This window comes from Cryptotermes secundus, unplaced genomic scaffold, assembly GCF_002891405.2.
Source record: "Cryptotermes secundus unplaced genomic scaffold, Csec_1.0 scaffold344, whole genome shotgun sequence".
Lineage (NCBI taxonomy): Eukaryota > Metazoa > Arthropoda > Insecta > Blattodea > Kalotermitidae > Cryptotermes > Cryptotermes secundus.
Genome location: NW_019742446.1, coordinates 1,044,003 through 1,070,836, shown reverse-complemented (window position 1 = coordinate 1,070,836; position 26,834 = coordinate 1,044,003). Strand labels below are relative to the sequence as shown.

General features: G+C 37.9%; 1 protein-coding gene across 4 annotated transcripts; it reads left to right on the top strand.

Moving 5' to 3' along the window:
• The first annotated feature begins 377 nt into the window (after positions 1-377).
• LOC111873176 (spindle assembly abnormal protein 6 homolog) lies at positions 378-22,065 on the top strand. 4 transcript variants are annotated; one of them, XM_033754990.1, is made up of 14 exons: positions 378-570; positions 864-1,187; positions 2,467-2,631; positions 5,512-5,684; positions 6,070-6,244; positions 7,527-7,712; positions 10,179-10,336; positions 10,460-10,619; positions 12,430-12,498; positions 13,027-13,170; positions 17,356-17,563; positions 18,327-18,472; positions 19,847-19,911; positions 21,689-22,065. In XM_033754990.1, the coding sequence occupies exons 2-14, from the start codon at positions 1,122-1,124 to the stop codon at positions 21,888-21,890; spliced, it is 1,917 nt and encodes a 638-aa protein (XP_033610881.1). In that variant the 5' UTR covers positions 378-570; positions 864-1,121; the 3' UTR covers positions 21,891-22,065. The 4 variants fall into 4 exon arrangements, with proteins under 4 accessions (XP_033610881.1, XP_023723441.1, XP_023723440.1 ...); XM_023867672.2 differs by lacking the exon at positions 864-1,187 and adding an exon at positions 2,231-2,314 and having other exon boundaries at positions 379-570; positions 2,416-2,631; XM_023867673.2 differs by lacking the exon at positions 864-1,187.
• Positions 22,066-26,834: the final 4,769 nt, after the last annotated feature.

Sequence of the window (26,834 nt, the reverse complement as noted above, 5' to 3'; positions counted from 1 at the left end):
TTGAATTACTGTAATAAAAAAGTACTCGTAGTATACGTTGGCTAGTAATAATTCATCTATGGCTGTGCAGCCCTTTGCATCTTGGTCACTTTTTCAGTTTCTTAATCCCATACACAGTCGGTATGATTCTTTAGACAGGGGATCAGCCCGTCGCAAGAGAATATTCTTGACCTTACCTCACGGTCATCCAGCCCGTAGCCAGCCGCTATACCGACTACGCCACCACATGAATGTTTTAGGTTTGCTGGGGAGGCTACGAGTGGACGGAATTGTGTCGGTTGAATAACAGTTAATCTTCTTGCCGATTGGGCTACCGCTGCCACCGCTGTCGCCGTAGCCAGGTATAGTTCAGAGATGGTAGCTCAGTACACGGGATGCTATGTTGATAATCTGTAGCTCTAAGTGTTGAGTTATGTTTGTAACCCGCAGTGTTTATATTTCAAAACTTTCAAAGTTGTTTAGTAAATGTAAGCCGGTGTGGGTGAATGTGAGAGTCAGGTGTAAGCGTTGATTGTTGTAACTGCATTTTCAGTTGCTGGACATGGTTTTGTTAAACAGAAAATGAATATGGTGGGTTAAAGGATCAACTTATCTTTATAGTGACTACTCTAAATTAGGTCGTTAGAGTTAGTACTAGACCTCATCCTACTATTCACCTATGTAACCAAACTATATCCCTTGATTTTTATTTCTTATTTGTAGTTACGAGCTCGAATATTGGCGAATCTGCCCTACAGCAGTTAATCGGGCACAGTATGGTACAAATAACCATGGCTCCTTAATGTTGCATATGCTAGAATTTAACCCCAAGGTGTTTAAAATGTTAAGAAAAACATTTGCATTACGTTTTATTTATGCCTTAGCTCCAGTTTCAGGAGACCAAATTATATGGTGTCGAATGATAGGATGGTTAGTGAATGAATTGTAATGAGGAAGAAAGTTGTCATGGCCTAATTTGAGGTACTGTCACAAGATTTGCCTGGAGGACCGAGGAAGATCGCTGTAAACCACAGTCAGGATAGCTGGTCTCTGGATTGAGATTTGAATGCTGAACCTGCAAAATACAAAGCAGGAATGCACACTGCCTGACTGGGATATTCATGTGTTATGTTTTATAATATATGTATATTATCAGTAGAGAAAGTTCTGGATTGTGTCCATTCAGTCTGTTGAAATATGCTTCACAGGTCAGTACAACATTCAGTATTCTTCACACCATATAGTTCTAAACCAGGGGTCCCAAACATTCAGCCTGCAAATTATTTTGTATCGCTGGCTTGCTGATTGTATGGTAATCATAAAATGTGGCAGTGTTGAGCATTTTTCTTCAGTTTAAAGAATTAAAAGTGTTTTTCATCTTGTGGGGCTCAGAAGAGTTTGCTACACCTCCTCTCTAGATTTCGTGGTTGATATTCTCATATCATGGGAAACAACAGTTCTTCTCAGATGCACTGTGCTGTGGGTTGTAGTGATTGCCATGGGGTTCGGAATTACCCCAGGTCTTTCTGCCAGAGGAAAAGAAAATGAACACTGAATTTATTTATCATACAAGTGTCGGATCATTAAGTTAATGATCCGTTATGTGAAGATGTTTCAATTTGTTGAGATGGACCAATTTTGTTGTAAGAAAGGAGAATGAAAGGTAAAGGTACAGTTAGCCCTGTAACAGACCATGAAGGCTCATAAGGTTGTGAGATGTCAAGGCTCCCACATTTTCTCTAGACAGTCGGTTCACAGATGACAGTAAGTTTGTCAGCCTTACACCCTGGCCACCCTTTATCCCCCAGGAAGATTCCTGGTACTCATTTTTATTGGAGGCTGAGTCGACCCCAGGGCCATAATGAGGCTGGAAGGATTAGGTAAATTGAAAAAAAAGATCCACCTCATTGGGGCTCAAACCTGTGACCTTCCAGCTTGTAGCATAATGTCTCAACCAACTACACTGCCATGTGCCCCTGGAGAATAAAAGTATTGAAGAATTATGGCCTGCCTTAAATTTTGGAATTATCAGTTTGGTCAGCATAGAGTTTGAGACTCCTGATTTGAACACTAATTTGTTTCTTTTACTGCTGTCTGCTTCAAATGTTTGACTCTCATGTACAGCAACCCCTCATTGTAGTGGACTGTTAGGTGGAATGGGTTGTCCGTTATCTCAGATGTCCACTATAATCAACTGAAGGTATGATTAAATAAAGGTTTTTATATTGAGGCTCTTTTTTATTTTAAATAGTTTTCCAGCCACGAAAGCTTCTTAGTGCCTCAGCATCTTTAAAAATTCACAACTGTACACAGCCAGATTTTGTCTCATATCCAGGTATGTTATAACAAGGGTTTACTCTGTTAGATCCAGAAGCCTTATGAAGCCAGATTCATCTATGATATGTCAGCATTTTAGGGTTACAATTTTTATTCTAGGTGTTGTTTTGGAATGAAAGCTAATTTGGTTTCATGCCTGTAATGATGCAGAGCTTCCGTGGAAATGAAGATACAGTGAACTGTCTCACTACTTCAGATGTAATTTATTCAGAACTACAGCGAATATTTATGAAAAGTAAAGGGAAAGAAGACCGCACCAAATTATTGAAACTAGTAGTCTGTTATGTGACTGTTGTTAGCCCTGTTTCTGAGAAGGTTTGTATAATCAAAACAGTTAATTGTATGTACTGTATTGGTATATTTCTTATTCGTTATAAAATTAAATCAAAAGTCTAGAAACTATGGCTAACTGATGGTAAAGAAAATGTCAGTTACTGCTGATTACATATGTATAGCTAATTGTAATAATTTAAACTTTTGTATGTGATTATCAGAGCGTGCTCTATTAATAAAAAATAATAGAATACAAATGTAAACATCCTCTCCTGCTGTTGGAAACAAATTATGTAATCTTGAGTATGCCTTTACAATATTATGACCGCCTGTGTAAGGTAGAATCATTTATATTAGGTCAGGTAATGAAATGAGACTCAAATTCACTAAGAGGTTTGGGGACACATGGTTTACAACTGTTTTATTTATGTCTGCTAGCAGTAAATAAAATCCTAATTCAGTGATAAGACTTTGGTAAGCATACTACAAAATCTTCAGAATTACTAGGTTTTTAGCTTTGTCCATTGTCTGATATTCAAAAAAACTAGAGAACACAATGTTTCAGAAGTTGAATCTGTTTCCTTCCTCAAGTGAGGAGGAGACACCTACAAATCCAATTTCTGAAACATTGTGTTATCTAGTTTTTAGAATACTGGACAATGAACAAAGTCCAAAAATGCAGTAATTCTGAATGTTATCCACCATTGTCAGAGCCCTTCAGAATATGATGTAAAATATTTCTGCCATTTTGATGTGTCACGCCTTTCAGTGTCACATAATATAGGTTCTTCTTTCATGGATCCTGCCATATGGTTTCTGGACCATCTTGGTGTGTGAAGAATGCTACCTTTTGGGATGTAACACCATGTAGTTGGATAGAAGCTTACCAGTGTTGCAGAAGAATGTACAGCCTCTATATTCAGAAATCAGTCCTGAAGGTGAAGTCAATATGGTCCTCTGGGACATCAGTAAACTTCTGCTGGACTGAATGGTGTCACATTACACACAATAATGTTCTTCTAGTCACCAGCGTGATAACTTCAAATCTAACATCTTGCTATGTGTCTTCCTCTAATGTGAATTGATTATAATGCCTTCTTTTAGCATTCGCTTGATTTACTGCTTTGTTACGTATATAATGATTCACTATTATGAGTAATTATTAATAAGGTATGTAACTATTGTATGCTCTATCACTAAAAGGAGTAATGTCTTCTGTTACTGTTATGTTTGGAGGTTTAACTGCTCCTTTTTTTCCGTGACACTTCTGTAATCGCTGCACTATGTAGTGACACTTCTGTAGCTGATGATTCTCACGTTGCACAGCTACTTCCCAATCTCTTCTTGGTTGTCATGTTCTCTTTACTCCTTCACCTTCTTACTGTTGAATGGGTACTTACTTAGAAAGGAAGGAGAACGATTGTTTGGGCACCACCAGTAAGCTTACAAGTGTTGCTTATGTTTGGGTTATTGTATGCTCAGGTGAGTTACCTAGGTTAGCCAGTATGCTCGGGTATAAGTAGAGTTAAACTCTAATCTCAGCTCATTAACAGGCCTTGCTCCGGCAGGACAAGAAGAAACTTATGCTACCAAATTTGCACTAACACAATCACAGTTCCTCTCAAGATATTATTTCTTGTTCACATTGAATTATAATGGCTCAATTTAGTTACTTGGACTTGCTTAATGAACTGTCTCTTAATACTATCGTTGTTCTTGTATTATTGGCGCCTTCCAGTGACTTACTTCACTTTACTAAATGAAACTTGTATAAATTTTAACAATGAACAAGTTGTTACTGAGAACAACAGTCACAGCTAAGAAGGGAACACACATCACAAGACACGGTTTACGCAAAATATAAGAAAAACAATCCCCATAGTGGAAGAACCACATGCAAGTTTTAATTATGACACATAAGATGAATAATCTTAACAAGTTTTAGTGTGTGTAAATTTATTATAGTTGACAAATACGCACTTTTTAAATATTTTTTAAATAATTTTATAAATGCAAGCAATGAAATAGATTAGCATAATTAGGGCACCTGATGATGGCACTGTGTTGCCGAAACATGTCGTGAAGTAACAGGTGAAATTGAGTGCACTACAAGACGGCATCTGTATACATATCATGGATGAAAATCAGTGCAACAGGACGCTAAAATATGTTACTGAGAATCTTTGAATCAGAAGAATGTCACAGAGACATCCATTACTAGGTACAATCACCAGCAGTCACTTACATACACAACAACCATTCACTGACAGACATGAATGTACACAACCATTGAGGATCTTTGGGAGGTGGTGGTTATTGGTGCACAACAAAGCAATATGCAGAGAGACTGCAAGCTGACAAAAGAGGCCCTGTTATCAGAGCCCAAAACCAAACAACATGTCTGTGATAACAGAGCCAGCAAGGTACCAACCAAAAGTAATATAACAAGTTGTGAAACAATACTGTATACTTGTGAACGGTGTAATTATTTGTAAATCTGATAATTCAGTGTCAAATACAGTTACCAATCCAAACTCTGTATATAGTCACTATCACCTAACAGTATAGTGCCTTCAATTGTGAAGTTACACTTGGGATTTTTTGGTCATTTTAATCTTCTGAAGTCACTGTTATATCATGAGCTGAACATGAAACTTGAAGAGGAGTAAGGAATTAGGAACTGACATAGCTGATGTTAGATTCTGCCTTTATTTTGCACTGACTTGTTTCTGTCTGGTGATACCATGTGTGTTTAATCGTAGATTTCAAACCGTGTGTTTAGAAGTTGTTTTAATAATAGAATATAATAAAATATGTTGTGACCTTAGAATACAAATTACCCAAGCTATTTTACGTATTTTTATGTTGCACATTTGTGTATTGTCTTTATAAATATTTGTGTTTATGTTTGTATGCCTGTAGAGCCTGTCTATTCAAATTACGGATGACGATGACCCTTTTATGTTGTACACCCTTGTTATCAGTGAAGTCGATTTCCAAGCAATCAAAGAGCAACAGGGACTTCTTGTTGAGTATGATAAATTTCCTCAGCAGATGATAAAGTTACTTCACTTTTGCAACAGTGATGGGAGCAAGTAAGTACTTTTTGAGTTTAAACAGTTGGATATTTCATTTGAAGTTAAGGTGGATCTATGTCTATTGAATTCTGTAATAGAAGCTGGTACGTTGGTAACGAAGTTTCTTCTCAATGAAGATTGCTGTCTTTTGGGATGTGACACCATAGTCTGACAGAAAGGTACCTGCTGCCTCCATTTTCAGGGCCCCAGACTTCAATACATCATGTCCCATGAGAACAGCAAATCTTACAAGTTATTTTTCATCCGCATGAAAGATAATTAATAACTTGGCAGACATGAATACAGTTTTACAAATGAAACAAAGAACAGGTTATAAAGTAGACAGGACTGGAAGTTGTATCAAGTAACTTGCAGGTTTGATTGAAATGGGATTTACTTTCAGCTACCATCTCATTGTTGAAGAAGCAGTTGGAGAAACATTTGGGTTGCCCCAAACTGTGATGAAGATCATTGAAACAAACCAATTCAAACAGCTGTGTCATCTCTGTCTCAAAATAAGCATAGGAACTGATGCTGAAGTTAAGAAGCACTTGGCTGTTCAACTAAAACTGTTAAAGGTATAAATATTTATTATGTTTAAGAACACTACAAACTTATATACACTATTTGTGATATATTTTAGCATCCTGTTGCATTGATTGATTACTTAGTGTTTATTTTCAATCTTATTAATACAACTTGCATGAAGTTTTTGTTGACTGTGTGGTATTTATGATGTACCATAGGAAAACCATGACCATGTAAGGTTGAAACATGTCCTATGAATAGCAAAGTAAGTTCATGAAATTTAACAGTGTGGTAATAACCTTGCAGCCATCAGAACATCACAAAAGTCACATAAGTTAGACAAAGAATAAACACTAAGTTATATACAGTGTTCAGGTACATTGTTTTTATGCAACATTGTGACTTGAGGCTGAAAACCAGAACAGTGCAGCCAGAAGAGGCAACCATTGCTAGGCAATGGCATGGTAAACACATGTCTGTAGCAGTGGATACGCACTCAACAGTAGGATAATTGCTGGAAGCGGTGTTTGCCCTGTGGTCCCTGCTGAGGTTATATAATGAGAACTATGGGCAAATTAGCTGAGTCATGAAGGAGTTGTGAGACAGTAGCCAGCCATCAGGGATGTGAGTATGGAAGTGGAGGAATCCCCATCACTGAGAGCTGCTGACTAGCAGCAACCAATGAATACTATAACAGACTGAGACTTAGTGTGTGCTGTAGTGGTTAAGTGTGTAGATTACTGAGAGCATTATATTGATTTGTAGTTACGGGTCATGAGGGTTCAATAAATCCAATTACTAGTCCAAGCCCTGTGTCTATTCACTAACATGTGACAGTATTATTGTTTACAGTTGATAGATGCAGGTAGAGCTGTTAGAAGTATTAATATATGTTGTGTGAGCACAGTGTTACTTCTTTGCAAAAAATGCTAAAATTTAAATGAGAAGGTACACATAAAAAATTACAAAATCATCAAAGTGAAAATATCCATGGAAGTTAAAATATTTGGACAGTGATTTGAATTGAAAAGACTCTGCTGATTTATATATAAGTTGGTGTCTCAGCAGGAAATTTGTCTTCAGTATCCATCTCACCAAAGAATTTACTGTGTTTATGGTGTTCCTATTGTTTTCGTTCAATCCAGGCATCTTGCACTCCTCCCCAATTGTTCTGAAGTGGTAATAAAATTTCATCAGTCCTTTCCTCTGTCATGAGCAGTTACAAATTGTAATTACTCCAGTTCAGTGATACAGCAGTATGACTGAACTGAAGCAATTATTGAATTAGTTAACCCAGTTTTTTTTATTTGAATGCGGATTTTTCACACATAGGATGCACTGAGTCATGCAGAATCTAAAGCTTCTCAGGCAGAAACCCGAGCTGAGGATCTTTCAAAGAAACTGAAGGTGAAAGAGCAGGAGATAGAACAACTACAACACCGTTGGCATGAAGAAATTAATAATGTTCATCAGCAGACAAAAGACGAAATAAACAGTGAGCGTGAGAAGCTCATAAAGGTGAGAAGTACTTCAGTATTAAAATTAACTGTTTTACAGGAAATTATTTTATTCTTTACCCTTAAATTTGACAGTATGTACAGGTTTCTTATTGAATTCTTTCAACATCTGCAGCCTTTCCAACTTGCAGAAGTAATTCAAGTTTTATTTTCAGAAATGCTGGGTTTTTGGATTTTGTCCATCATCTGGTGTTTTAAAAAATTATAGAACACAACATTTCAGAAACTGGATCTGTTGTTGTCTTCAGTTGAGGGGGCAGACACCCAATCTGTTGGGCCCCTTAGAAAGAGCAGACTTCAGTCATTGGATTGAGTGACTGAGGTTAGCTCTTTCTAAGGGACCCAACAAAGTAGGTGGTTTCCCCTCACCTGATGACTGAAATAAATTCAGTTTCTGAAACATTGTGTTCTCTAGTTTTTTAGAATACCGGAGGATGTACAGAGTCCAAAAACTGATAATTCTGAGTGTTACACACAATCATTAGAAATCTTCAGAATCAAAATTTTATTTTATAATTTATAACAAAAAATTCTGGGAAGAACTAATCATCTACTTTCTTTTTGCTATAATTTAAGTATTTGATGAGACAAGTAGAAAGAACGCTTTAATATTTATGCATAATGAAGAAAAGAATACAATTTGAGAGGTTACAATGTTTAGAACTCTTTAGTGTCATCATTTTGTTCAGGTTGTGCTGTGTTGTGTGTGTGTGTGTGTGTATAGCAATACAGCACGGCCCAAACAACAGGATGACAGTAAAGAATCTTATTCATGAAACAACGGAACCACGACATGGTAGACACTCAACTTCCTTTAAAGAGAGGCACTGTAAAGGACACGAACCAAATTGGTTCTAAATTTTAACAAACTCTTTTTAAACCACACTTGTAAATGAACTAATTATAATAATTTATAAACATTTTAATATATTCATGCACATCACTGTAGCTGATAAAGGATCAGATTTTATATTCATGACATTGTAATGATATTGTATGTACGTATTGATATTGACCAGTCACATTTTAATAGTAGTTTCTGCCGTATTGATATATCCTTCTGAAGATAGTGTCTCAGACCAAAACATGTCAAGGATGAAAGATTAAAAAGGAGAGGGGGAAGAAACATCAGTCACACTGGACATAGTTGATAGCCTTCTCTAACTTTTGTTTTGTTATTCTGCATCATATGGACCATGGCTAGAAATGTGTTACTCCCATGTGTCTGTGACAGTCTTGTAGAAGCATTTGTTATGAACTTTTGTTTTAAAATGTAAACATTTCTTTTTCTTGCAAGAATTACTACAGGTAACTATTATATGAACACAGATATAAATACAGGGGGATCAAAAAAAATGTACTCACTCTTTCATAGTCAATATCTTTGGAATAAAATGACATGTAGTTACAATTCTTGCGTGGTAGTGTAGTGTAATGTTTTCTCAACAGATAGCGAAGGTCACATGAGTCACACAAGTGTCGTGCTGCATGTGCGCTGTGAGCAGAAAACAGCAGCAACAATGGCTGAAAGATTGTTCTTTGAGCAACGCAAGGCAATGGCAGAATGAGTTTGGAACTCAGCCACCAACACGTTGAACAATTGCCCGTATTCGGGATAAATTTGAAGCTGACGGTACTATTCATGATGTGCATAAGCAAAGATTGGGGCAACCACGGATAGTAACAAGTCCAGCTTCCAGTGCTGTGGTGTTGCAACACTTTTCACGATCACCACAAAAATCTGCCATTCGAGAGCTGTTTGGAGATGAGAGATTTTACCTACAACAAGATGGTGCTCCACCTCACTACCATCGAGATGTCAGGGCATACTTGGATGACACTACCTGGATGATGGATAGGTCGAAGAGGTGCTATTGAGTACCCACCACGGTCTCCAGACCTAACACCTCTCAACTTCTACCTATAGGGAAGCTTGAAGGATGAAGTTTATCGACAAAAGCCAGCTAAACTGAACGCGCTGCAAGAAACCATTGAAGCATCGTGTGCAGCCATCACACCAGACACACTGACAGCTGTAGTTCGCTCAGCAGTTCGGCAGCATCGACGCTGTTTAGCCACTCATGGTGGTCACTTCGAACACATACAATGACTCTCTCTCTCTCTCTCTGCACAAGAACTGTAACTACATGTCATTTTGTTCCAAAGATATTGACTATCAAAGAGTGAGTACATTTTTTGGACCCCTCTGTATATCAGGATTAATGTAAGGTGATGTGTGATTTGTGACTGACAGAGTGTCACTGTAAAATGAATTTTTTCCAAGAATAATAGATTTTCCCTGCCACTCATCAGTCCACATAATCCAGACTCACCTGTTCATCACTGAGGTATGCACTGTATCCTTCAAAATCTTGGTTATGTGTGTCTTATATCTGATGTGATGTTTTGCTAGGTTCAGTGTAAGTTTTATTTAAGTAGAGGTCTGTGTTTATTTACTGATTCTCAGGCACAGCAAGACTTGAGGAAGTCTTTTGACAATGAAAAGATGCAGTTTCAGGACATGCTTGCAGAAAATAAGCGAAGTTTTGAGACACTTCTTGCTGGACTACAGACTGAGAACAAAGCTTTGTTTGAGCAAAGCTGTGAGTCAGAGTCAAAACTGCGGTAAGTAATGTGTGAACATCATAATTCCCAAAGTAAGTTTTGCTGACTGCCTGACAGACACCAAGGATTCAGCACATGTACTACCAATCTGCTACAAATAATAATGTTTTTCTTCTAATGCAGTGAACAAGATACCAAACTGGATGCCCTATATAAAGAAAATGCTGCATTGCAGCGGGAAGTAACGGTATTACGTAGTCAAAATTCGAAGTTAGATGCTAACTACCATGAGAAAGAGAAAAATTTGAATTGTTTAAGAACAAGACATGCAGTGTTGGAACAGGTAGGAAATATATCTTGTGCTACATGAGATCTACTAACTAGACCAACTTTAGTACTTTTAATATCCGTAATGCGGAAGCCTGCCACTGGACCTGATTCTGTATAATCCAGTACACATTACCAAAATCTGACCCTGTACATCACATGTTAGTGACTAAGAATGGGGTTTCGGTTTGTAATTGCTGAGTCTCAAGTCTGTTACGTCTTCACTGGTCACTGCTCAGTTACCATCTTCACCAGGCATCACTGAGCTCTGGTAACCATGGAAGTACTTCACAGCCAATCCACAAACTGCCACTGTTCATTTACAGTTCATGAACTGCACTCACCAACTTCCAACTCCTAGCTATGCCTGGCCATCACTGGCTACCACTTGCTCTCACTGTGGCACTGACTTCTGACTGATGACTGTCAGCTTGGCAGGTGTCCATATTTTGTAACTTCAGTACAGATCTCATAGAAGACACAGCTTCCAAGATTCCTCTGTTGTTGCATGTTTATTTGTTGCTGCAGAAATGTGTTTACCATGTCATTGCCTAGCAGTTGCTGCATCTATTTGTTAAACTATTCCAGCTTTCAGCCATCATCTTACAATATTAATAACTTATTGTCCCCTGGTTGTGGCCCTTGTACAGGTTGCACATGGAAAGGATACATCTCAGGCACTATACACCAAAACTGCACTCTGAGAGAGGTCTTATTTCATATATGACTTGACACGTGTAGGTTTATGGATTAGCATGTGTAGCATCTAACACTTCCTCCTCATTCTGCATATTGTGTCAGCTGTGTCCAGTGTGTGCTGGTGGCATACACATCTTGGTTTCCTGTGATATGTATATTAACACTGATGCATAACCTTTGTTTGTTTACATTTTCTGTTCCAAATTATCTTCTTAACAACCTCCTGAAGTGTGGCCATGGGATTCTGAATCATTCTATATGTGACAGAATTGTTCACAGCACAGTAGACTCTGTTCACATAGACTGTAAGTAAAGTTGTCCCCATGCTTAATTAGTTAAACACTATGCCATTAAGACATATGGGGGAGTAAGGGTATAGCTCTACCTTTCTTGACCTCAGCACTAGATGGATGTGAGTGATCAGCTTAACACCCTTCACTTTACCCCCCCTGGGAAAGAGCTCTGGTACCCACGCATTCGATAGGCTGGGTGAGCCCTAGGTTCAATCTGAATGCTGTGGAGAATTGAAAAATCTTGCACTGCTGGGAATCGAACCCAGGCCATCCAGCCCATAGACTGTCACTATGTTGACTGAGCTGCCCCAACTACTTACATAGACTGTGGTCTGTATTAAATTGAGTCTAGTACAACAAAGATCAAACTGAGATGGTTAGTTCAGTGTATAATGTATGTTGCTGGCATTCAGAGGTACCCGAATTTAAAACATCCAGTTTAATATAACATTTTGGGATTAATTTTTGTGAGAAAGAACAGTCTATTTTAATATTAAAGCATTTTGTGTGGGGAAATATTTCTTATGTGTGTATGTTATTTTATAAGGCTGTCTGTAGCTGTACTGTGCTGAGTTGAATTGGGGGATGTTTAAAAAATGATGAGTTAGAAAAAGTACAGGAGGAAGTTGTCATGGCATTTGCTGGCATTTGCTTGGAGGGACTGAGGAGAACCATGAAGAACCTGTCATGATAGCTTATGTCTTGGCCAAAAGCCAGACCCAAGCACCTCTCAAATACAAGTATAACGTGTTACTGGTAGACCAACCTGTTTGGTCGCAAGATAGTATAAGGTGTACTTAACATGTGACTCCATTAATTAACTTATATTTGCAGGAGCTCAAAGATAAAGATGCACTTCTGAAACAACAGCAGGAGTTACTTCAAGTGGCTAATGAGCAGAAGGTGAGTAAAGATTTGTATGTAAAGCATGCCTGATGGATAGCTTGAAAGGTTATGTCTGTTGATTTGAGTACTGGCAGACTACAAAATTTTGTTGAACAACCTCATCAGTTATTCCCAAGCTGTTATTAACAGAAAGACTCCTGGAATTTTGTTATATTTCCCATGGTGTTTCAGTGGGCATATTTCAGCAATGGTAAACTTTATTTTTAACTGAAATCAGGCAATAGTTTTTATTAAAATTATAGATTATGTGCAAAATGATTATTTTCCTTTGATAGGAGTTTTAATTTGGGAAAGACTTTACAGTGACTTCTGATCTTGGTGTGTGCATGCGTGCTTGTGTGTGTTGATAAAATGTGCTACCTAGTAAGTCTCAAAAAACTGGGCTTTCTTCAATTTTGCAATGCCCACATTTTGTATTGGATGGTTCTTATCATTATTTCATACAGAGTTATGGAGTGTAAAAGTTAAACTAAGACAGAAAGTTGTAGATTGTTGAATGTAAGGCTCCTGTTCTTTACCTTTTAGTCTCTTTTGGAAGAGAACCTGGCAGAGAAAGATGTCATCCTTGTAAGAAGACAGACCTCTTTGCAGAACCTTTCAGAAGAATTTTTGAAAGGCAATGAGATAATTAAAACACTGCAAAAGGATATCACCACATTGAAATCAAAGGTGTGTGTGTGGAATAAAATTTGAAAATAAACGTTTATATAAAATTAAATAGCAAATTCAGAAATTTGTAAGTAAATCGTAACTTGAATATTAACACATTGAGGACCAGCAATTTAAATATTTAAATAAACCTGGGGACCATCATTTTTAAACCCAGTACCCTAACTTGTACACTGTTCACTTCAAAAATTAATATAAAATCTCCTAATTCATTTTGTGAACTAAAATTTTTGGAGAACACTTACCAATGCTCCTAGAAGTGCTTGAGAGTGTGATATTTATGGAAACATTCCCCTTTGTGAAGTGGCATTACACAGAACTTGCAAATGTAGGCAGTCATACTCCTTTTTCTGTGAATTGCACAAACACGGCATTGCCTAGAAGGATGCTTCCCCATGGAATGTTCACTCTTCACAGTTTTCACAAGGATATGTTTCCGCATATCACCCAGTCACCCAGGGGGTCCACATGAGGCCTGCATGGGGTGGGAGTTGATTGGCCTGGTCGCACTAAGTCTGTGTCTGACTCTCGTTCTGCCACCACCATCTGGTCTGTAGCCCAGGCCTCTGCCACATTCATCAGAAATGCTTTGTATTTCAATTTCGAATCGGTTTAGATTTTTGTAAACCAAAAATGAATTGAAAATGGCACAATTTATAACCCACAAGGCAACTTTCTTTGTCCACTTTATTGTTTTCCTAGGAAGAGAATAATAGGCCAAGTATTGATCGGCTCTGTCAACTCCCTTCATGAACATATTTACTCAGAAATACAAATAGGCTTCTTTACTTGTCCATGTCTCCTTTGAACATCAACCATGCTCGAATTGTGGATTGTGGAACTCATATTCACAACACGAGTATCCCTATCTCCAAAAAACAGTTCTCCTACTTCAGACACTTGCGTTGGGTCCAATGGAATTTGTTTCACCCCTGGATTTCCAGTAAACTGTCCCAAAGTAGGAGTTTTGTCTACTTTTCCCCATGTGGCTGTCCCCTCAATGTTAGTACGTGCACTTTCGTCAGAGCTACTTTCACTTTTATTGTCTGTGGCCACAATTGTTTGTTGTCCCCTGTCACTGCCGTATGTCTGAGTCACTTTCACTACGCCTCTCAGAAGGAACGTCAGATAGCTCATCGGAGAACAAGTCAGATATTTCTCATTCTCTGAGATATCACTTGGTCTTCAACCACTTCTGTCCTTGATTCATATTGCACTAACTTCGTGCCTGGTACATAAGAGCTTGAAGGGTCAAAGATCATTTTCCTTTGGAAGGGGAACCAAAACCGTGAAGTCAAGTTTGCCTACTAAGCAAACATTCCAGAGTAATCTTATGCAGTAGTCATTCATTTGGGTGGCACCAGAGAAAGGTATAGTGTGTTACAACCTAACATGTCCTAAAATCATGATATCATGCGATCAGTCCGCCACGTTTTAAAGCCAAAAGCATGATATGCGACCGGTCCTCAGTGTGTTAAAGATGAAGAGCACATTTTAGGTATTGTGAATGATCAAGACATTAACTGTAATTCTGATTTATTACAGATTAGTTTAAAATTACACAGAGTTGTCAGATTCTTATTTTGAGAATTAATTTATATATTTGGATTGCATTGATAAAAGATATTGTAGCATATAGTGAGAAGAGGGTGTTGAGAATATTTTGACCGAAGAGAGATGAAGTGACAGGGAGGTTGGAGAAAACTGCACAGTGAGGGGCTTCATAACTTGTACTCTTCTCCAAATATAATTAGAATGATCAAGTCAAGGAGGATGAGGTGGGAAGGGCATGTAGAACGATCGGGGGAGACGAGGAATGCGTATAGGATATTGGTGGGAAAGCCAGAAGGAAAGAGACCACTGGGAAGACCAAGCCATAGGTGGGTTGACAATATTAAAATGGATCTTAGAGAGATAGGATGGGATGGTATGGATTGGATTGATCTGGCTCAGGATAGGGACCAGTGGAGGGCTCTTGTGAACACGGTAATGAACCTTTGGGTTCCATAAAATGCTGGGAGCCACTGATAGGCACTGGCCCACGCAACAATGGAAGTACTGTTGGAAACAGTGTTTTCTGTATGGTCTGCCCTGAGGCTATATCATTCAGTCGACTGAGTTCAGTTCAGTTGCGTACAGTGGAGTGAAGCAAGTTTGTTGTTGAACAGTCAGTTAGTTAGTGGACTGCTGCAGTTCAGTCCTTGTTGAGTTGTTGCTGTTAGGCACTGGTAGCTGAGACAGGGATAAGTTGGGAACCTGAAATAAGGGGAACATCCTCAGTCGAAAGCCATTGCCAGGCAATAACTGATGAAGACACAGCAGACTGAGAGGACTTGTACATGCTGTAGTGAACTGCTGAGTATGTGAATGGGTGAAACGGTTATAATTACTTGTAGTCAGATTTTTAAGAGTTCAGTAAATCCAATTACCTATCCAACCCCATCTTTAGTAACACTCATACACATGACAATATTATATTAACCTTTATCATTTGGGAATATAACATAAATGCATAATGAGTTTATATCCACCCATTCAGCTGCAGGTTTCATTCCCAAAACTATGCAGCATATCTTGATGAAATTTGATATTGAGTGCTTGCACAAAAGATCCAGATTCACACCGTAGGCAGCTGGATTGGGAGGGGGGGGATACAAGTGAATATCTCCTTTCTTGCTGAGGCACAGGTTTCATGGGATAAGTACCAGTTGCTTACGGTATTCTGGTGCACTTGGTGGCACATAAGGGGCCATTTTTGATAATGTTTCCTGTCCACTGTCCCTATTGATCTGGACAAAGCACCAGCCCCCACTCTTTGCCTCGAGGGTCTGATGGACCAAAACCTATACATAAATAAATACTCATTCACCCTTCAACCACATAGGGTTTATGATTAACACCTTCCACTCTCCTACTGTAAGTATGATCACTGAAGTCACACAGTTTGTAAGTTTTTGTGATGACAACATTTATTTCTTAGGATTCCACTATCTGAACACAAAACTCCTTTTAAAAAGGGATAATAACTGACACATGTTCAGACAGGCTGCATTAATGCGTTCACAAGAGCCCACCTCTGGCCCTTATTCTGAATGAGGTACAGAATATGTGAGAAGGAACTGATTGATAATCCCCAATAATTTTGTCTACATATGCAGTTCATCTTCATAGAAACAGTTTCTTTTACCCATTTTATGAATAGGTGCTGTAATTCCTTGTATTGCCGTGGTAATTCTTTGTTACTCCAAATATAAATATTGGTAATACATTTGTGGCTCACAGAATGAAATGTTTTACTTCCTGCTTGGATTAATTCTGATGGAATACATTCTAGAAGAACTAGGCTTATGTTTAATGGCTCAGCTATATGTATCATAGTCTGTCTGACATCACGAACCCCATGTACATTCAGTAGCTAACCAAAGCAGTTTTCCCATATTGTAATGTGTATTAATATGCACTCTTAATGTGCAGTAAGTTTAAAATATTTTTACATGTATGAGTGACTATAGATGAGATTTGGATTGGTAAATGGATTTATTGACCACTTACAGATCATAACTACAAGTAACTATAGCACCATTTCTAATTCACGCACTGCAGTTCCCTACAGCATGTACTAAGTCTTCTCAGTCTGCAGTACCTTCACCAGTCATTGCCTGTTAATGGTGTCCAGCAGTGGACAGTCACCTTACTCTGGGTTCCCAGACTATCCCCCTGTTGCAACTGCCCGCTTCTAACAGCAACAGCTCACAACAGCTGAACTGCAGTTCTCTGACTAACTCACCAACCAACTCTTCACTTCCCTGCACTGCACTAACTTCCAGGCTGGTGGCCATCTCACACCAAACTCCTTCTCTTCTAATTCACTTCAACTCAACTAACTGAACTCTAGACCTATCCTGCCAATAACATCTTAGCATGGACTGCATAATAAGCACTGTTCCTCTGTTGCTGTTCAGTTGTTGCTTGTGGCTGCACAGAAAACACCATTCCCCTGTTGCTGTTCAATTGTTCCTTGTTAGGAATCTGTTGCCTAGAAGTGGGTGTTGTTTACATAGTCATTACTTAGCAATAATTCTAATGCTACAATATGTTAAAAGTTTAGTTACAAATTAATTGAAGCAGATGCTGACATAAAATTATGATTCACGCCTAGTAATTTGTGTATGTGTTCTTATGCAGATGAGACTTAGAACCAGAATTATAATGGAGCAGGAAAGTGTGTTGTCCGCAAAAGAGAAGGAGAGAGTTGCATTGCTTGCACTGGTAGAGGATCAACGTAAAAAGATTGAACAGTTGGAATCTGCAGAGCGTCAACTCTCGGAGTCACTTAAGGCTGAAACTGCTAAGGTTACAGAGAAGGAAGCAATGATAAGCAACAATACAAATTGTGAGTTGAACACAGTAGTTTCATCTTGACTTCCAGTATACATGCATTTTCATACTGTAATAGCACATCCTGTTCCATCTGTTTTGTGTTGTTACAGTGTGAAAGACTCAGTTATTTTGATTCAGTATATTAAATTGATACTTCACCGAAATTTTGTTCATGGCTGGATACAACTGTAGACAAACTTCCAATTGTAAATAGGCCAGCCTAAGATGTTCAGAATATTCTAAACTGATCCCATTCCACTTATGTCACTCTTGTACATATGTGAGTTCTCTTTCTCAGCACATTTCATTCTAGGACAGCTTTTGTTTTGGAATTATAGTTCAGAGACATTTATAATTGTCATGAAAGAGAGGGAGGAGAAAACAAAGGAAGTGAGTTAAATATACAGTTTGCAGGAAATAAAATGTTACTATTCATGAGCCTGGTCAGGATATTACTATATGCAGAGTATCATGTTTTTAATTGAAAAGAGAAATGCAGCTTTTGAACGAATGTTGAAAATCCTCGAAACCTGCATTCCATCTGTTTTGATTTTATGGTCATTGGATGACACTTGCTTAGTGACTGTTTCTAATGTTGAGAGCCTACTATGGCACTGGGAGAGCATATTTATATTTGTGTGTCATTGGATGTGAGTGTATTAACAATTTTGAAATACAGTCTAGTATTTGCACATCCTTGCATTTTACATTATTATTGCAGCATCCCCATTGGCAGTAATGGCATTGCAATTTCACAGTCTACTTTGTGTTAATAGTAATTAATTGGCTGAACAAACGTGTCAGTGAACTGCAGGCAGCTTCTCAAGTGCAGTCATCTTCAAGGCTTCCTCCAAGTGGTTCTGGTATAACAACTTCAACTCCTCATGTGGGTGTGACTTTGGGTCCACATAGGATATTGAAGGTACATTCTGAATTTTAATTACCATGTTGGTAGGAGATCAGACTGAAGAAGAAAGTTGTACAAATTTTTCACCCTTCCGTTATTTTGGAAACCATGTTCTGAAGAATCCAGTTAATGTTATATGTACATAATGAAGACCCTTATATGTAATGAAGAAAGCTGTTAGTATTGTTTCTATGGACATTTACATATTTGGAATCAAAACTTTTTCTTAATCATATTTTATAATGATTATTTCCTCTTTTTAAAATACTAATTGTACTCAACATGAATGTGTACATATTTTTTTCTTGCCACATAGTGGCTTGTGCAGTTGTATTTATTGAATTTTTACTATTGTCTAAATTACTTCAGTTACATTGTTTGTCTTTTAGCTTTCTGTGTGTGTTTGTTTGTTCCCATCTGTGGTTGTGCTTATTTTATAATTGGGCGTAAGGCTGTTGAGTAAACACACAAATAAATAACTGAATTGAATTAAAATGTTTGAAACTTGGTAGGTCACTTTGGTTGTGGTGTAATTACAGTTGAGTTAACAAGACTTTAAATTTTATTTTTAGACAAATTTTTCTGAATGAAAGCTGGTGAAAATGTATATCATGAAAACAAGTAAATGGTATACTGTTGTATTTATCCACATATAAGACATATTCTTTATTCCAGAATTTCAGTCTTAAGTATAAAGGCATGACATATAGAGGTCAGTCTATTCTCATTTGTGAAAGAGTGAAAATAATGTTTTTTTCAACATGCTTTGTTGGTTTGTACAATCATACAGCAGCCATAAGCAGTGTTGTAGGAACTGACAGCTCTGATGTATAAGATATTTTAATGAAAGCAAAAGAATGTTAAATAGTATCGTTTCTGCATAGATTTATTCTTAAAATACAAAATGTATAGAACCGAAATGAATGCAAGTTATACGTATAATGTGTCATCTTATATTTTATGCCCACACAGTGATCTGCCGCAACAAATACAGTGTGTTTATGCAGTCAGATATTTCACAACATATGAGGGCTAATAAAAAAACTCAGGACTTTCAAATAAAAACATACATTTCAGTATTTAAATTGAAATTATGTACAGTATGTGTTGTAACTTTTTCTAATGGAAAGATGGTTCAAATTATACATATCAGTAAATATCCAAATGTCCAAAATAAATGCCACCACAATTTGTGAATCTTTAAGAACACCAAATGAGAAATATGCATGATTGAAAGTACAGTGATCATTGGCAAGATGATGAAAATTGAACAGAAATATTAAAAAATAAATAATAGTACCAGAACTTGACAAAAATCATTAGTGCTGCCTTATGCAGTGACATCTTGCATGTGCATCAATACACCAGTATTTCTTCATTATCTTTCAGCTTCAAACATTAGTGGAATCAGAAGTACCACGATCTAGAAGTCCTGGAACTGCATTATACCCCAGGTAAGTTGTTAATATGTATTTTACTGTATGTAGGTGTATATTTCAGTTATTTTATGAGAAAGAAATAAGCTTTTTCATGTATTGTACTTTCTTGCATTTCTTGCAGTGAAAGTGCTTTCTGAAATAAGAGGCACTGAACTGAAAACAAGAATATTTTTGCGTTATAATTTGTTAATACTGTAATGCTGCACTTGTGTTTCTTCTGGGGGCCAGTGTTCACTGTGACATGTCAAGTCAAGTGGGTTAGTGGTGGGTGGAGTTGTCTGCATTGTGTGTTGAGGCCATGGGACATCCCCCCTTCTATTACATCTCTGACCAAGGAAATTCCTAAATTTCTGTATGGTATTTTTGAACCATTAAAAAGAGGAGGGCCAACTATCCTGAATTGCAGAGTTCAGGAGGTGGAAATTGTATAGTCATACCATTGAAACTGAAACAATTGTAGAATGAAGTTTTGGTGCCCTATTTTGAAGTATTATCCCAGCATCCACCTTGATAGACTGAGGAAACCCATGAAAAACCTCACGCAGAAGATTCAAATTGGCTTCTCCCAAATACAAATTGGGAACAGTGTCACTTGACATTTTATTCTTTGCCTGTTGCATCAACAGCTGAAAACAATGTTAATTGTATTCTAATCACTCAATGTTATATTTCACACAAATTCCACTTCTTGAGGCTGGGTGCAGATCAAGGCTATGTAGTAAACATATCCGCTGTGATAGAATATGGGTTCGGACATTTTAATCTTTCAGTTCACAGTCATTTATATTGTTGTTCAATATGAACTATAACACTCAGAGCATCAACAAGAGTTCTCTTAGAATTAAACTTCAGGAACTGCTAGTCATCAAATACCAAATATTAACTAGTACTGTGTTGGACTAGTTTCAACATGTTGCTAAAGATGACACATTTTCAAAAGTTTCTTGCACTAATTGGCCCCATATTTTGAAAAAAAAAAAAATGCAGAAGAAACATGAAAATAACCAAAATAATTGTAAAAAATATAGAAAATCTGTGTATATATACCAAATATCTCAAAATTTGTATACAGGTAAATGGATTAATTCTTTATTATCTGGTTTTTATTTCAAACCTCTAGGTTAAAACATATGAAATACAATTTATTTTTTGATGCTGAGCAGCTTGTGACATTTTGCCATAGCTCAAGCGGTTAGTCGCTGGCTTCCCACCGCGGCGGCCTGGGCTCTATCCCAGATATGGTAAAGTGGGATTTGTGGTGGACAAAGTGGCGCTGGGGCAGGTTTCCTCCGAGTACTTCAGTTTCCCCTGCTAATCTTCATTCCACCAATTGCTCCACAGTCACCCTCACCTATCATCTGGGGATGGTACAATAGGCCAGAAGTGGCCGCAGTACAAGGGACTTAGTCCCACCCCACTAGCAATAAAAAAATGACACTTTTATTCGGCTGTGAGCAAGTACAATTAATTATCCTGTACACTGAAGATTAACAAAACATTTTTCATTATTGTACATAATGAAAAATAGCATTATATTGGATGCTTCTGTGTTACTGAGTATGTACCCTGATGATGACACAGTAAATGTCAAAACATTTTGGGTGAATTCAAACTGATTTCAAGAACTTGAATTGTAGTTGACTCTGTTTTGATAATAAACAACACTATGGATTACAACAATGCGCAACTCAACATGAAAAGAAAATAGTAGTTCTTACATGAGCGTCCGGTTGATTTTTACAAGCAACTTACTTTAAAAGATCTCTGAAAATGTGAACTCTTTATATTGCAGTACAGAGAGAACACGAGCTCCTAGAGACCTGGAAACAGCAGCAGTGTTATCTGATGCTACAGCTCGCCAAAATCGTGTCTTGGAAGACTCACAAAATGTATCTCCTGAAATGGCACAAGCAAGACATCAACCAGGGACAAAGACTTTCAATCCTTCTTCCTATTTCCCAAAAAATGTATCTAAGTTAGTTTCATTAAGGTAATATTTCATGTACAGTACATATGATAAAATTATATTGTGGGACCAATATGAAAACCATGTTGTTGCCTTGAAACATTCAGATTCAAATACATAATTTAACTGACAAATTTTAATAGTTATTTTACATAATGCAAATATCACTCTAGTGTGTGAAATAAAATTATTTTACAAAATGATGTGTTCTAGTTCCTTTCATTTATTATTAAATTCATTATTAAAATGACGAGAATGTTAGACATGAACAGATACTGCAGTAATACATGTGTCTCACTTTAATTGTAGGCCTGTGATGATTGCCTGACTCTTGTTAATTGATTAATTGGGTGGTAAGTTGGACTTTATGAGCATTGATTTTACAGCTTCTAACTTTGCACATTCCTTTGTTTTCCACATTTTTATTATGGTCATGCTGGAAGTCCCTGAAGGATACTGTTAATTTTTAATTATGAATAGTATGTTTAAAGTATGGCTGTAACTTGGCAGAAACTCATCTTAATGACACGAGAAAATAAAAATAAAAGAAAGATCTTATTACTAGGAAGCAGTCATGGTAGGTAAATTGGCCCAATGCTTCAAGAAAACCTGGGAACTAAATTTGACATACATAGTATTTTCAAACCAAATGCTCCTCTTGCAAAGGTTGTTGAGGACACAGGGGAGCTTGGTAAGAGCCTTACCAAGCAAGATATTATTATTATTATTATTATTATTATCATCATCATCATCATCATCTCTTGTCACAGGTTTATTTCCTGGTATTCCTTTTCTTGAACCAGTGATGCACCTCACCACTCAGGCTTCAAGCTTCGCACTGTAGCACTTTCCGTAGTATGTGTGATGTTCCCAGGATAGCTGTTTTTTTGCAGTGAATCTATGGAGTGCTTACCAGGAATTAGTTCCAAATATTTTCTCAACCCTCTCGTGACTGTACCCGTGGCTCCAATAATTACTAGTTTCACAAAACATTTCATGTTCCACATTCGCTGAATTTCGATGCTTAAATTTTTAAATTTAAATTCTTCTCTGCTTCTTTTTGTACTACATTCCTGTCCGATGGTACTGATACATCTATAAGTATGCAAGTTTTCTTTTGCTTGTTTTTAATTATTATGTCTGGCCTGTTTGCCAGAACCTCTCTGTCTGTTTGTACACCTTGGTTCCATAACACGGTTATATCCTCATGTTCACATACTGACTTAGGCACATGTGAGTACCAGTTGTCTGGTACTTCAATTCCAAATTATTTACATATTGAGTAATGTAAATGCATGCAAACTTTATCATGCCTTACTATATATTCGTTCTTTGCCAAAACGGGACATCCTGATGTTAAATGGTCTATAGTTTCTTCGTATTCTTTACACAGTCGACATTTACTTCCGATCTCTTCTTTCAATATTTTTCTCTTATATTCTAAAGCACAGATGTGCTTAAAATATAGTAAATGCAGTCCTGCAGTCACAAACAAAATGCAGAATCATTCAGCTCAATAAATATCTTTCATCAGAATATTAGAGAATTGAGAATCAAAAGTAATGAATGAAATACACTTTTGAAATAGACAACATAAACCCTCACATATGATGTTTAAGTAAACATCACGTGGTTAAACAGGAGCTGCTGCACCTCACAGTGAATGGTTACCTATTAGGCACTAGCTTCTGCTGAAAAGGTGTATAGAGGGGAGTTGTGTGTGTTATTGTTAGGACAAACCAACATTTCAGTAACATTGATATTTCTCCATAATGTAAGGCGCAAGACTTTGAAATCTGTGCAATTCAATTAGTAACTAAAACATCGCACCTAATTATGTTATGCTTGTATAGAGCTGCTTCAGGAGATGTTAATGAATTTCTAAGGAGATTAGATGCAACTTTAAACACCTGTACAATCCAGAATCGGCGTTTATAATCTGCAGAGACATAAAAACTATTTAAATGAAAATAACCAGAAAAAACAAGCAAACTCTTTACTAAAGACATACAATTTGTCACTCTGTGAAATTGGGAACAAGAGTTCAGAATTCCTTGAGTATAGCCATTGATAATATTTTTATAGATAATAAAAGTTTAAGCTCTTCTTGTACAACACCTATAGTGAACAGTCTCTCAGACCACAGTGCTGAACAAATTAATATAAATAATATTAATACTTACTTACTTATGGAGCTGAGCCCTTCTGGAGGAGCTGCCAATTCTGCAACTACTCAAGAATTTCCCAGCATTTTATGGAACCCAAAGGTTCATTACCGTCTTCACAAGAACCCTCCCCTGGTCCCTATCCTGAGCCAGATCAATCCAATCCACACCATCCCATCCTATCTCTCTAAGATCCATTTTAATATTGTCCACCCACCTATGCCTTGGTCTTAACAGTGATCTCATTCCTTCTGGCTTTCCCACCAATATCCTATATGCATTCCTCATCTTCCCCATTCGTGCTACATGCCCCGTCCACCTCATCCTCCTCTACTTGCTCATTCTAATTATACTTGGAGAATAGTACAAATTTTGAAGCTCCTCATTATGCAGTTTTCTCCAACCTCCTGTCACTTCATCTCTCTTTGGTCCAAATATTCTCCTCAACACCCTGTTCTCAAACACCCTCAGTCTATGTTCCTCCCTTAATGTCAGAGACCAAGTTTCACACCCATACAGGATCACAGGCAAAATTATAGTTTTGTATATTCTAATTTTTATGTTCTTGGACAGGAGACCAAAAGACAAAAGTAAATGTAATACCCTTGAAACAGAGAATGAGAAAAATAAGAAATGAAACCATTCCTCAATTTCAACATCTATTAGAAAAGGAAACGTGGGAACCTGTTTTAAAAAATAAGGATACAAACTTTAAGTTTAACTCCTTTTTTACATGTTTTTATGAATATTTTTTAAGCTTGTTTTCCTAATCAAAATAAAAGTATAGATACAATACGGGATTACATAAGGAATAAAAATATCTTTCAAACATAAAAGATCTCTGTATATATGAGGGCTATTCAAAAAGTATCTTTCTTGTATTTTAGGCAACTAATATAGGAGGGGGGAGAGCTTGCACATGCAAAGTAGTATCACATGACTCATTGCCTTGTAAACCATCACATAACTGGCCACTGATTCTCCACGGAATCCACAGGGCACTCAAAGCAGAAGTGCAGGTGTTAGTACTTGAACTCGGATATTGCAAGTCCCTAAGAATCCCTGGCGTTCTACTCTCTCAGATAGCTGGCCCAGTGGAACTAGCACACCTCATCACTCAGCTCTGCCAACACAGTACACACCTCAAACCAGTTCCAGCAACATGCCATGCCTCCCCATCTACATTCGTGCACAGTTTCCTCCAGAAATGCATACAAGTCTTCCCCAAAAGAGGACAGCTGGGCTTTTGAGCGCCCTACAGCTGTCCCAACAAGGTCCTGCCTGTAATGAAGAGAGGTAACATTGAAATGGCTGAAACTCTTCGTGACAGCAGGACCGCCACCACCCCATCCAGTAGGTTCAAGCTGGCCCACGTGTTCAATGGGACTCACTGCGGGAACACCCCCATCAACCCCGCGGTTGACGCAACCCTGACGACCCCGACCATGGCACTAACTGCCACATCACTGCCCACTGCACGAACTAGAATCTCCAGTCACCACGCCAGTTTGTGCGTTCGTTTCAACATCTGAACAGCCATCTCCGCGGTAGTGTGGTGATGTGGGAGTCTGCCACAACACATCTCCAGGCCAAGTACAATCTTCTGGTCGACCAGCAGAACGATGCAAATTCTAGCTAACCAGCTAATCAGTGGGGACCACGGCAGCGCCAGCTGCCATTGGGGTGGGCTCTCCGCTGGCAACAGCCGATAAAGATGCAGACTACATCGTGCTAATAAGTCAGTCGAAGCTGTTCTTATTTCGCGGCTCCATATGGAACGCACAGGCAACAGCCACACTCCTAGCAGCTACGCACCAAAGGACTCCAAAAGCAATCGCACGGCCAAACCCCTCCTTGTAAAAAGTGACATGAATCTGAAGACCTTCATAGTCTGAAATGCTGAAATATTTCGTAAACTCGAAAAACGAACTTCATGAAGTTGTAGTGAATTTGAAAATATCAGAAGATACACGAATGTCAACATTTTCAAAATCCCTGTAATTGTTTGATCTTCCAAAGTGCGGGTGAATATGACAATAATAAAAGTAAAGCTATCCCCGTACCAGGCCGTGAAGGCCCATAGGGTTGTGAGACGTTGAGGGTCCCACATTGTCTAGACAATCGGCTCAAAGATGGCGGTAACTTTGTCAGCCCTACGCGCCGACCGCGCTTTACTCCCAGGAAAATTATTTAATTAAGTCGCGGGTTCAAGTCCCGATGAGGTCATTGGATTTTTTTTCAGTTGACCTAATCCTTCCAGCCGCACTAGGCCCTGGGGTTTACTCAGCCTCTAACAGAAATGAGTACCAGGAATATGACAATAATGTTTGCGCAAAATTTAAATACCGAAGTCCGTACCACTGGATCCATTGGTTATTCCAGTCTCCGTCGTCTCCCTTGTCAAAGAGTTAGACGTATTCCACAAGCTTAATGTCCTCGTCACGAGCAAACATTTTCGACTCATTATGGAACAACCAGATGTATCGATCGTAACAATACAGCATGCTGCTGCTTCGGATGTAGGCAGCAGCCTTTGCCGATCTTTGCTGTCGTTACCGATCATTACCGATCAGCAATGGCCTAGGCCAGCCCTGTCCAACGCGGCGCCCGTGATATATTTTTCTGGCGCCCTCCGTAACCACACATAATTGAGCCGATTTTTAATATTAATTCAAATTGTAAGACAAGAGACATTTTTGAACGTCTGAGTACTGTTAAATATTTTCGAAAAATTTTATTATTATTATTATTATTATTATTATTATTATTAGTAGTAGTAGTAGTAGTAGTAGTAGTAGTNACTGCGT

What these genes read in the sequence shown, in the direction of transcription:
- LOC111873176 (XM_033754990.1), top strand. Translation starts at nt 1,122, where the DNA reads ATGTATATTATCAGTAGAGAAAGTTCTGGATTGTGTCCATTCAGTCTG. An exon ending in TCACCACATTGAAATCAAAG is followed by an intron (nt 13,171 to 17,355) that starts GTGTGTGTGTGG and finishes GTTCTTATGCAG; the next exon opens with ATGAGACTTAGAACCAGAAT. An exon ending in GTCCACATAGGATATTGAAG is followed by an intron (nt 18,473 to 19,846) that starts GTACATTCTGAA and finishes ATTATCTTTCAG; the next exon opens with CTTCAAACATTAGTGGAATC.